This window comes from Galeopterus variegatus, unplaced genomic scaffold, assembly GCF_000696425.1.
Source record: "Galeopterus variegatus unplaced genomic scaffold, G_variegatus-3.0.2 Scaffold458, whole genome shotgun sequence".
Classification (NCBI taxonomy): domain Eukaryota; kingdom Metazoa; phylum Chordata; class Mammalia; order Dermoptera; family Cynocephalidae; genus Galeopterus; species Galeopterus variegatus.
This window is the reverse complement of record NW_007726569.1, coordinates 586,313-598,493: the sequence shown is the minus strand read 5'-3', so window position 1 is coordinate 598,493 and position 12,181 is coordinate 586,313. Positions and strand designations below refer to the sequence as shown.

General features: G+C 40.8%; 1 protein-coding gene across 18 annotated transcripts in view; it reads left to right on the top strand.

Moving 5' to 3' along the window:
* Positions 1–1,490: 1,490 nt before the first annotated feature.
* SGIP1 (SH3-domain GRB2-like (endophilin) interacting protein 1) overlaps positions 1,491–12,181 on the top strand; it is a 203,456-nt gene continuing 192,765 nt past the window's right edge. For 16 of the 18 annotated variants that reach the window (XM_008569028.1, XM_008569027.1, XM_008569026.1 and 13 more), the window contains exon 1: positions 1,553–1,919. In XM_008569028.1, coding sequence (XP_008567250.1) covers positions 1,910–1,919 — 10 coding nt within the window. In that variant the 5' untranslated portion in view covers positions 1,553–1,909. Of the gene's footprint in view, positions 1,920–12,181 lie in introns of all 18 variants that reach the window. The other 2 variants (XM_008569017.1, XM_008569015.1) reach the window with 2 other exon arrangements.

Genomic DNA, 12,181 nt, shown 5'->3' with positions numbered 1-12,181 from the left:
CTTTAGTATTTCTCAGCCACAAATACTTCATATTTGCTCTGGTAGAAGGAACTAGACTATCTGAAGGGCTGAGCAATATTAAAAGCTCATGGGTATATTTATAATAGAAGTGATCAATAATAGTGTTAGAGACTCAACCCTGATCATGTAACGCATCTTCTTCAAGTTACCTGGAGTACATTTTCATGTGACGCTCATAACTGCTCTGTAATGTAATGGCTTTTCTCCTAGACATGTTGGGAAGTTGTAGAGGAAGATATGCCCACTTCCGCTGTTGCCTCTCCAGGGTTCTAAAGAGGTCTTTCCCTTCCCTCGCATCTCCCTTCCTTCTCCTCTAGTAGACCGCCCTGACCTTTTCTTCCTTAGGGGTCTGAGCCTGCTTGAAGGGAACCGAGGATTGTTGGACCCTGGGACCCTCTGAAAGGCCTCTGGGGTTTCCAGGAGCAGTCAGGTGACAGTCAACCCAACCAGACCAGGTGCCATAACCCTTCCCACTCAGGCAGCTGCACAGCACCCAGATCCCATCCCATACAAAAGCCTGTGCTCTCAGCCCTCCACCTCAGGCCACAACCGGGCACAATTGCCTCCCTCCCTATTTCCACTGAGGCCAACGAATGGGCTTGAAGGCGACTCCAGATGCAGGCGGCGTGTCGCGAACAACTTGTCACGTAGAAGAAAGTCCGTTTCCTACAGGGACTGCAGTTGGCAGCTGCAGCCACAGCCGGTTGTGAGATCGGCTCCCCACCTGGGCAAGCGAGGCGGCTCACGTGTGCTCTCGGCGGGGACGACGCGGTGGCGGCGGGACTCGAACCCGGTGGTGGAGCGGCGCCCCGCGGGGTCCCGGCTGGCCCGGGTCGGAGTGGGAGGAAGCCCGCGTGCACAGCTGTCCTCGGCCGGGCTGAGGCCTCCGCTCCTGCTCTCCTGCCTCCCGTTTCCCGCCCCAGAGACGATCTCGAGCGTGCCAGTTTGATTCCAGAGCCCCACTCGGGTGGGTTCTTTTGTTTCTTTGTTTTAATGACAGTTTCCAGCCCTTCGGCTTGTCATGCGCAATTAATTCCCTGGCTCTCCTGAAGGCAGCTGGGGTGAAATTTCTTCTGCATCATCCTTTTGGGGGTAATTGTTTATAATGTGACGTCAGCCAGGTTGATTTTTCTCTCTTGAATGGGGGGGGGGAGGAGAGAGAGAGAAACTCACAGTCGTGTGCGGGGGGTGGGGGGCACAGACAGTGACATTTGGAATTCCTTCAGAGCAAAAGGAGATTGAAATGGGAACTTAAAAACGTGCGGCTGGGACTTCGGGCTGCACGGAATTATTAAGAAGTTTTTCTTAAAAAAAAAAAAAAAAAAAAAATCCCCTCCGCAGCGAGCCACTGGGTGCTCCTTTCATGTCAGAGTCCTCTGTTAAGGTGGCAGCGCCTGATAATCTCGGGCACCCAGCGCTGCAATAGGCTTAAGACGACGACCAGGAGGGGCGGGGGTTAGTGCGTCACCAGGTGGGGAAGGGGCTATGCATTTGGTGACAAGCGGGAGACGGTGGGGGTGGCGGGGAGCGGGGACGGGAAATAGGTTCTGTGTGCTCTCCGGGGGTATTGTGTCAGGAGATGCAGGCTGGCTACCATGTGACGCGGTCCGGAGCCGAACGGATTGGCCGAGGCAGCGCAGGCGGTGCGGCCGGGCCGGCTTGCTGCTCCTCGCCCTTTCTCTCAGCATCTTCCTGGAAGCCTGTAGGTGAAGCAGCACCAGCAGCATCCGTGGCCTGTCTTTCGGGTTAACACTTGTCTCCTTTGGCTTCAGCAGCGGACAGAGCAGACCTCAGCAGCAGCGGTGTGAGGACCTAGCTGGGCCCTGGAAGCGTATCCTCCTGTGTTTTTTCAGACTCCTTGGAAATTAAGGAATGCAATTCTGCCACCATGATGGAAGGTAGGATGCTTTCTGCTGTGGTTGACTGGCTTCAGGCAAGGTTTGAGCAGAATAGTATCGAAGAATGTATGCAGCCGGCATGTGGCAGTTCTAGAACCTGGTTGCCAGGGCTTTGCAAGCAGAAATGCTGCAGTTTGCTTGCAGAGGATCAAGGCTCAGACTAATGGAATCAAACCACAGGGCTTCTGCCTGGCTCCTTTGAGAGAAAAAAGCCTAAAGTATTTGCAGGGAGCTGAGATAGACCTAGGAAAGAGCTTGCAGAGCAGATAAGTTGGGAGAGAAGATAGGTTTTCTGTGCTGGGTTCCTGGGACTACACTGATTAAACATTTACAATGGAAACTTGTTTTCTGAAACTGACATTAGACAGGAGAGGTCATTGACAGAGTTATCCACACTGTCATTTTCGATGAACTGTTTAAAAAATTTAAAAATTCTTGTAATGTATTTTTATCTCTGCTATTAACATCATATTAGTGGAGTGAGGGTGTGCAGCAAATTTGGTCCATAAACTGTAGTTTTATGGGGATGTCATTGCAGCAGAATGAGCAATATGAAGAAAATATCCCGGCCTCTTGGCTCCAGATTCAGGGTCTTATCAGGTTAAAAACGGATTTTCTGCTTCCTGAATGCTTTCTCTGTGCAGTGGTTCTTATCCAAGCATCAAACGATTACTTGCTGATTATCTTTCTGAATTCAATATTAAGTGTAAGGAAGAACTTTCCCTGGGGAGATGCTATTTAAACTATATTTTATTCTACTAAATTACCCTTCCCAGCCTGAGATAGTGACAGCCAAGACTGCCTCAAAAAAGCAGCAAGCTGATCAGGAAAGAAGCAGGCAGCTCAATGCTGGCTTTGATTTTCTGTTTTCACACTACAGGATGGTGCAAAACTCCTGGCCTTTCCTAAGATGACAGGCAGAAATTTGTCCCCAGCCTGGATTTCACAATGCAGAATCGAGTGCATAATGGGTCTCAAATCAGCCATGAAAAATGGCAGAGAGGCCACCTCTTGAGCCAAGGTCTGTCCTACGGATTTTAAATGTCCCTTAGAAATTCACCAAAACAAAATAAGAGGAGGATGATTTCAAAAAAACAGCAGTGTAGCCTGTACATATTTGGCAGAAATTAATTCTTTTTGCTCTCTCTGTCATCATGTCAAACCTTTTTAATGTGATTTGGGAGAATGAAGACTTCTTGAATCAAAACCCACGGATTTTAGAAAACAACCTTAGAAGAGACATTGGGTATCATTTTGTTATAGAGCCTGGCCTTGTTTGCAAAGGGCTCTCAAGCTAGTAATTTCAATACAGGCCCAAATTGAGATTGCTAATGCTTTTAAGATTAAATCATTTTCGTTAATTCAAAATGGATTTAATCTTTGAATAACAAGGGAAGACAAACAGAAAGAGTATTATTTATATACATTTAAGTTAAATGTTCATGTGGATTATCCTCTTCAGAAAAAAAGAGATCTTATCTATAGAAGTACTATATTTTTCCAGCTAAATTTCATGTAGCATATCTTAAAAATGCATCTGCACATATTCTGATTAGATTTTAATCATACATAGGGAATTTGGAGATCTTTCATTTTACTTCTTGCCTTGCACACTCTGGAGCTAAAGTGTCTTCTTTCAAGGTAGTAACATTTATTGATGCTCATTAATGTTTCTCCTTGGTAATATGGTCTATTGTGCCATTCCAGAATATCAGTTCAAAGCACTGTGATAAGCTTATCTGAGCTGCCTAAGCTGAAATGAGAACTGTAACAAAGACTTGTGTTGGAGCTGAATTAGCACTATTGCTCTGGGTTTGCCAAATTTACCTAAAGAAGGATGTTATCTTAGCACTGGTATGAATTAGAGGTGACACTGTGGATAAAATTGCCTTCTATCAGATCTTTGCAAGAAAAATTGGACAGGTGTTCTTACTGCTTTAAAACTTTAAATGAAACTAGTAAATTTTTTTTTAACCTTTAATTCCTATTTAAGTGCTTTTCAAGCCCTATTATCTTAATGGTTCAGCAGGTAGGAGTCTTAACCAGAAATCAATTTGCTTATCAGGGGCCTTCCAACTTAGTTGCCAGTCTTTTAGGCAATATATGTTCATGTTTCTAATATTGCATGCTAGCATTTCACCCCTGAATTGTTCTTATTCTTAAGGAGTGGTATAGCAGTTATTATTTCCACTTAACTTATCCCCAGAGAAAGCCAGACTGTTTCATCTATCACTATAACCTTGGAAAGATTAGGAACCCCCTAAAGGGCACCCAAAAATTCTGTCATGGCAGCCCTCTGCTGAAACATCAGAGGACTCTGAAAATGTGCCAGCAAACATCTAAGTAGTTAAAATGATGTCTGTTCTCAAGTAGCACGTGTCTCACACGCACACGGTCATCCACACAAGCACATTTCTAGAGAGGGAGAAAACATACGTTTGCACTCATGTGTGTACATTTATGCATTGCTTAGAGTCTCAGTCTGCTGCTCAGAAAAAGCATGGCCATGGCAACTTTCAAAGTCACTTCTCTTACTTTATATTAAACAAGAAGAAACAAATACTCGGCAGAATGGCTCATCATTTAGTTTTGTGTTTTCATTTGTGTGGAACTGGATATAGGCTCCATTCATTCAATAGCTATTGGCAATCCTGGTCACAGATGAGGCCTGTTACTACCTCCCCAGTGATTCTGATATCATGGAAGGCAGTGAATAATTCTGCAGAGACCTCAAACAAGTTACCAGTAGTTTGTGCCTCCGTGTTTTATTTCAAATAACTTTATTTAAAAAAAAATTTTTTTAAGGGACTTGATTCATTGCTTCCTGCACTCTTTATTGTTTGGCAGTGTTTGGTATTGTTTCTTTCCTGAAGAAAGCCACATGATGTGGAGGCTTATGTAGTATGAGTGTGAAGGGAAAGATGATGAGCAAAGGGAATTACTTGCTAAGGGATGTGCCAGTCTTTTTGAATATATGTTTATGTTTCTAATATTGCATGCCAGCATTTCACCTCTGAATTGCTCTTACTCTGAATTGCAATGCAATCTATGTGGGTAGGGCAACTATTCAAGCACTTTATATATATATATATATATATATATATATATATATATACACACATACATACATATTACTATTAAAAATTTTAAATGGCACTTTTTAGCCGCCCTTCCTAAGATAAGTGAAACTAAGTCAGGAATTCTTAGGATATCTATTTGTTTATGAGGCTATCTGGAAAGTACTTTCCCTGTTCATGCAGAACTGACTTAAGGTGCTTTGTGTTTTTAGTTCCATAGTCAGGCTCTTAGGTGCTGTACTAGAAAAATAAGTTTCTTGGTGCCAACAATAATTTAAAAATCAACAAGCATGTTCTTTAAGGGCTTTCTAGGTTTAATTGCAATGTTAAGGGTGATTTTGTAAGTTTTTTTTATATTTATACTCACAACAACCTGTAAATAAGTGTATTTTGTATATGGTACTTTTGCAGTACTTTTACTAAATTTCGAAAATAAAAAATAGTACATTGAGGCAGAAAAATGGTAAAATGGAATTTGAATCCAAATTTATTTAAGAAAAACCCTCATATTTTTGATCCTCTATGAGGAAACTTTTCGTTTTACTTTGTATCAGGGTGGAAATGTTAACCTAATTAAAAATCGGCCTTAGTTTCTTTGGTTGCATATTCTGTCTCTCTCTATTTCGAATATGAGGATTCACAGAACAATACCCTTTAATTTCTTATTAATGCCTTTTATGTACAAAATCTTTATTTAGAAAATTTTGCACAGTTTTAGATTAACTGAACTTCTGTTGTTGCAATAAGCCTTATAAACAGTAAAGGCTTTTTTTCTCCTATCTAGAAATGGAATTTGATAATATTTGGAAGATTCTTTGATGTGATCAAAAAGGAACAAAACATCTTGAAGTTGGAGCTGTCCATTTTATAGTTAGCTAGGAAATTTTAAAGGGAATGTTTCTAATTCTCTTACTGATTCCCTTCCCTTTAATGGTGAAGTTACTTTAGAAAATCTAAGCATGCACATCAGATTCTAATATATGAGTATGTTCCATCACTTATGTAATTTCTCTTCTTCCTCAGGTCTCTGTGTCAGAAAGAGCTTCTTTAGATGTATAACTTACTATTCAATTCCAGGGGTCAACTTTAAATCTCTAAAAAGAATATGTAGACTTTTAGAAAATTAACTTAAACTATGCCAGAAGACTCTGGATAATTCTTTTCATTGGATTTGGCACGTATGATATCCATGTTTTAAAAAGCAAGATTTTTATGTTTCTGAAACTTTGTGAGTTTGGTTGCTTAGACCATGTTTTCTCATAGGAATAGTGTAAATGACGGTTAGTTTCACATTAGTCTATCAAAGACTATTAATCCAACCTACAGCTGAAATACTACATATTTTCCATGAAGTACATAAAGAACAGTAAGGTTACCGCAGTAATTAGCCACAAGAAAATGACAGCATTTGTGTTTTAAATTTCTAATGTTGCTGTTTCAAGGAAAGAAAGTTTAATTACAGGACAATGAGAAGCTGGAGAGAAAATCTGAAAGTATTTCCAAAAATTCTTTTAGGTATTTTCAGAAGTTGTAGAGATTCATGACACTATTTTTCAATGATGTTCAATTTTATTTCCATACTTTTGGCTTACCTTTTCTCAATTCAATTTTATCGTATGAATTGCTGTTAAATTCTGAGTCACGTCATTACGTAAATTCACAAATGGAATTAAGAGAGGGAGAATTTACTGAGATGACTGTAAAGGAGTTGGAAGGGAGAAAAAAGATAAGGGATTATGATGAATTTGGGCTCATTTGTCTGAAAACGTCTCTGAGGAGAAATTAACTGAATAAGGAAGAGGTCCTAGATAGAAGAGAATTGGGGAGCATGGTAAGGGCAGGATCCCCCTGAGGAGAAAGTGGGTGTGGGTAGAAATATTGGGTCTAACCGGTTTGTGTTCTGACGACCAATTATATCTATGGGCACAGAAGGACAAGCCACCAGTGGGAGAGTTACTGGGGAAGGACGTTTCTTGGAACTTGCATGCCAGTTAACTGCATCTGCAGGATATTAGAAAGGTATTCAGTGTCTAGATTTAAATACCTTACATCATGTTACTTCCTTGTTTAAAAAACTTCAATATCTTCCCATTTCTCTAAAATATCTCTTAATTCAAAGCCTACAAGAGCCTGCCTTCTCTGGCCTGCTATTCTTCTTTAAGCTCATCTGATGCTTCACTCACACTGAAAGCCACACTGCCTGTCTCACAGTGTGTAAAATAAACATTTTTCTGCCTCAGGGCTTTTGCTCTGCCTAAAACACTCTTTCCCCAGCTCATTTACAGATTCTGTTGTGGTCCCAACAAAACTGCCACTTCCTCTGGAGGCCTTCTCTATCTTGTCATCTCAAGATCCCAAACACACACCATGGCCATTGAGTCCATCTCAGCCCCTCTCTCTCCTCAGAGCCATGCTTATGACTTGCGGTTGTTTAATGGTGTATGGGCTGAATCTCTCACTTAAAGGTAAGCTCCATGAGGGCAGGAATCTGGTCCACCTTATTCACCTCTGTATCCTTAGCTCTTGACACACTGTAAATGCTTGGCATGTTTATTTATTGAATAAGAGAGCAAAACTAGATATGAATGACACAGGTGACTACATACTGCACATTACAGGTATTATTTGGGACATTATGATAGATATAAGAAAAATAAAAGCTCAAATTTATGTTCTAACTAGAGAAACAAAATCTATCAAGATGAAGCAATTAGGAAGTAAGAAACCATTTCATAAAATACTAAATTATGAGATATAGATAATACATTTTGAGAAACAAAGAAAAAATGGTTCATTTGAAAAGATGTACTTGAGCTTGAATAATTTAGATGATTAGCTTCCAGGAAATCATTTCATAATGGCATGAGATGTGCACAGCTATTCAAAGAAATTTCCAAAGTCCCAGACTCAGTTTTGTCAATATTCTTCTTTTCTTTTCTGTTTTCCTTGTATTTCTACCTTTCCTTTCTCTACTTCTCTCATTCTTCCATTTTTCCCTTCCTGGATTCTCTTTCCTTTTCTCTGGTTTGTGACCAAACCTGAAAAGAATGGCTTCTAGAGCTGGAGGGTATGATTTGGAATCTGGGAAACTATTTTTAAATAAATAAATGAATGCAAATGAGTGTAATGTTGTATGACGCGTTTGTATGTTCAGGGGCAATGTCTGGTTGTGAGATTTTTCAGATGCCAAATTATTCCTGGTTGGAGAATTTGTTAATCTTAGGAGTTCAATGTGTTTGTTTATTTTGTGCAGTTAGAGCTTTTTAGTAAAAAGAACATGGACCCAGAAATCAGACTTGGGTTTAAGTCTAAGCGTTGTGACTGCTTGGCTATATGCCCTGAGAAAGTTACTTTACATTCCGGGGCCCTGTTTTCTTGCAAATAAATTGAGATAATTGATCTGCCATACCTCTAGAACATCCAGCTCTAAGATGTCTCTGACATTTGCTGAATGATTTGAATTCCACACATCTACTCCCTCCAGGGTTTGAATTCCAATGATCGACTCCTCTTCCTCCTACCTCAAATTATACTTGTCCCTGACACACAAATAATTCAAATGCATTACTATCTGCCATTTATTGGTTTAATCTTCCTCTATTGTTTCATGTGTATGACACAAGTTATTTTTGCATCTTTGCTGTATTGGAAGACAAAGAGTGACTTTATGCAACCATTCTCTATAGCTCCTAGTATAAAACTGCTGTTCTATTCATCAAAAATTATATATCGAATGCATAATAGGTGTCAGGAACTGTTCTAGGTACTGTAAATTCAGGAATGCATAAAACAGATAAAAACTCTATATGGATCTTCCTGTCTGGTGCAAGAGAGAGAAGATTTTTTAAAAACGAAAATACAGAGTATTTTAGGTGGAGATAACTACTTCGGAGGAGAATAGAGTGGGGTGGATGGGGTTGCTGTTGAAAATAGAGTAGTGATGAATGACCTCAATGAGGAGACATTTGGGCAAAGACTCAAAAGAGGAGAGGAAGTGAGTAGCCATGTAATCATTTGGAGGAAGAGTCCAAGAGGCAGGGGAAAGAGCAAACACAAAGTCTCAGAATGGGAGTGTTCTGGACATGTCAGCAAAACAGCAGGGAGGCCAATGTGTCTAGAGCAGAAGAAAGGGGAGTGATCAGAAGAGGGGCTCAAACATAATATCCACATAGGCTCTTACGAGTCCCTTTCAGTGGTACAGTTTTCTTCTGCAGCAGTAGGTCAGCATGAACCTGTGTGACCCAGGTTTCAAATGACAGTGGGCATTCAGAAGGCTGGGATTGTGCTGCTGGTCCTGTGAATGTCTTATGATAGTGCCTCTTGGACTTATTCTTCCCACACATTTAAATAAATGGATGAATATCGTGTCCTTGCCTTAGCTCATGATTCAAAACCCAAATTAGAGCTGAGAGCTCAGCTGCCACTCTAGTCTTTAACATTTCCACAGAAAAGATGTAATCCCCTAGTAAGTGTCACTTCAGAATCAGAATTACACATCAACTCACAAATATTTTGGCCATATACTAAAGACCTTTATTTTTATTTTTGGTTCATATTCACTTCTAGTATGTATCAGGACTATTATTTTGGGATTTTCTAAAAGCCCATGTAAAGGTACCCATGTTAAACATCTTTAACAGACTAAGGAGGAAAATATTTTTCTCACTTAAAACTTTGTCATAAAATTATGTGATATTTGCACATGCTTAAAAGTTTTCAAAATGCTTCATTTATTCAACAGGTACATCTGGAGCTTTTCCATTAGTCTCAGGTTCTGTGCTAGGTGCTGTGAAAATGACAGAAAAAAAAAATGGCAACCATGGTTCTTGTCCAGAGGCGTAGAGTCTAGTGTATGAGTGTGATAGCACATACTCATGGACATATCCTTATTTTAAACAGGAGGAAACTAGGGCCCAATGGGGTTAAGTGAGTTGTTCGTCTTAGTACTTCTACAAGTCACTTAACCTGTACCATTGAAAGGGACTGACCGGTGCCTATTAGCCGGAATTGATTCCCAATCACGTGCTCTTTATTTGTATAATGGTGGAAAGTCCTGCTCATGTCTAAAATTGTTTGGCCTGGGTCTCTGGCTGACAGACAAGCAGCAGATTGACTAAATTCGATATGGTCTTTCAAAAGCCCTCTTCACAACACAGCAAGTTAATTTTATTATCAGGTCATGATCCTTCAGAACAGTCATCAACTTGAGGAAGGCCACCCAACACAGGAGGGTTTTCTCCCAGTGGGCTCCTTTCAGTGGCACCCCTTGTTTTTTTAGGATTTTATCATGAGAAGGGTCATGATGTGATGTCACTAGTTCAGTGGACTCTAAACTTTCACAGCTTACATTCTACAATACATTTTATCAAAAAGCCTCACTCCCACTATGAACAAAAGCCCTTTTTCCCCTGAGAAGGACAGCGTGATATTCACTGACATTCTGTGAAAGCCTTGGCCGTGATCACGAAAATGTGATAGTGTGTGCCATCATTTGAAGATTAACCAAACGGGGTCCAACCTCATTTTACAGTCAAGGAAACCAAGGCCAAATGAAACAATTTACCCAAGGAGTTTTATTTTCTATATAAGAGGACAAGTCAAAGTTTATTTCAGTAATGATTCCAAAAATGTGAATAGACAAAGATTTGGAACCGGTGGTGTCTTTCACGATCAAAGGTGCTGAGGCTGGTTGGGTGACTGCCAAAAGACACACAAATGAATGTGTCCCCAGGGCCATCATTCTACTGAGTACACATACAAAGTGACCATTTATAGCTCTCTCCTCTGCTTCCATGGCTGTCTCTGTGAATCAGTCCAGTGTGGTGGGAAGAACCAGGACGTGAAGAGCAGCTATACCTCCTCACTAGCTGTGTGACCTTGAGTGAGTCTGGAACTGCTTTGTGTCCCTATTTGTAAGGTGGGAATAATGCTGGCTCCCTTCCCAATACAGTTGTGAAGATCAAATGAGATAATAGATATGAAAACATCTGAAAGAGTGTGTTGCGAATGCCAGTGACTCCCTTAGCTGGTTCTTTCTTTGCTTGGTTGTTACTTGTGGATTTCTCAGCATTCAGAGGCTGGACATTACTGCTTCCTATTTTGCTTTCCTTGTAGATTTTTGCTGCACCTCTTCTGCAGATAGGTGTTGTGGATTTCTCTCTTGTCTTCACTGTACTGTTAATTTACTAACACATTCTATCACCCTTTATTCTCAGTGTCCATGTGCTGTACTACCTCTTTCTTGACCATAGATAGTGTCACTCATCAATCACAGCCATATTTCTCTCTGCCTTCAGCATCTATCTCCACATTCTCTTCCAAGACACCTCTGTGAATTGGAGTTGGCACATGAGATGGTACCATGTTGCTTTCTCTGTTATGGACAATTTCCCAAAGTTTAAATACAGTGGATAAGACTGGAATGTAGGTGGTCTATCTGTGCACCCACCTTTACAAATGCCCTTAGTGAAACATTGAAAATGACATGTGAAAAATCACTCACAGCACTAGCTATGGTAACAATAGTAGGAAATGGTCTTTAAGCCCAGTATCAGGTAGGACCCTACTCCTGTGCTACTGACTTTAACCATCAACCTTTTCTTAGCTTCCTTGTGTTTCTAATTTGAAGAACTATATCTACCAGGTTGCCAAGCTAGATTCAGTGCTTAGTTCATTCCTGATTCTCCCTTCCTTTTTTGCCCCACATCAGAAAATCTTCAAGACCTGTAGATTATCCTTCCTAAATAGACATTGACTGTTCTCTTCCTTTCACCCTCTGCTAACACATCTGATCAGAACTTGCTGTTTCCACCTTCCAGTATATCATCCTCACAGCCATCAGAGAGATCAGTTTCCTCACCTGCTTTTGACTGTTCCCCATGCTTCTAAGATGAAATCCAAATGTCTTAGTGTGCTATGCAAGGCTTCCACTCACAGGCTGCCTTATAGCCTGACCTCTCACTGTTGCAGCCAGACAGAGCTGCTCCTTGCCGTTCTCTTTCCCTTGCATATGCTATTCCTTCCCTTCTCTGTATGGTAACAGTCTGTCATTATCGTTCAAGGTCAAACAAAAGTGCCCTTCTTCAGTGAAGCCTTCCCATATGCAGCAGGTTGAGAGGTGCTCCCTTCCCTGTGCTCACAGAGCTCTCAGTTCTTGACCTCCAAGGCCACCTAGCAGAAAGCTGG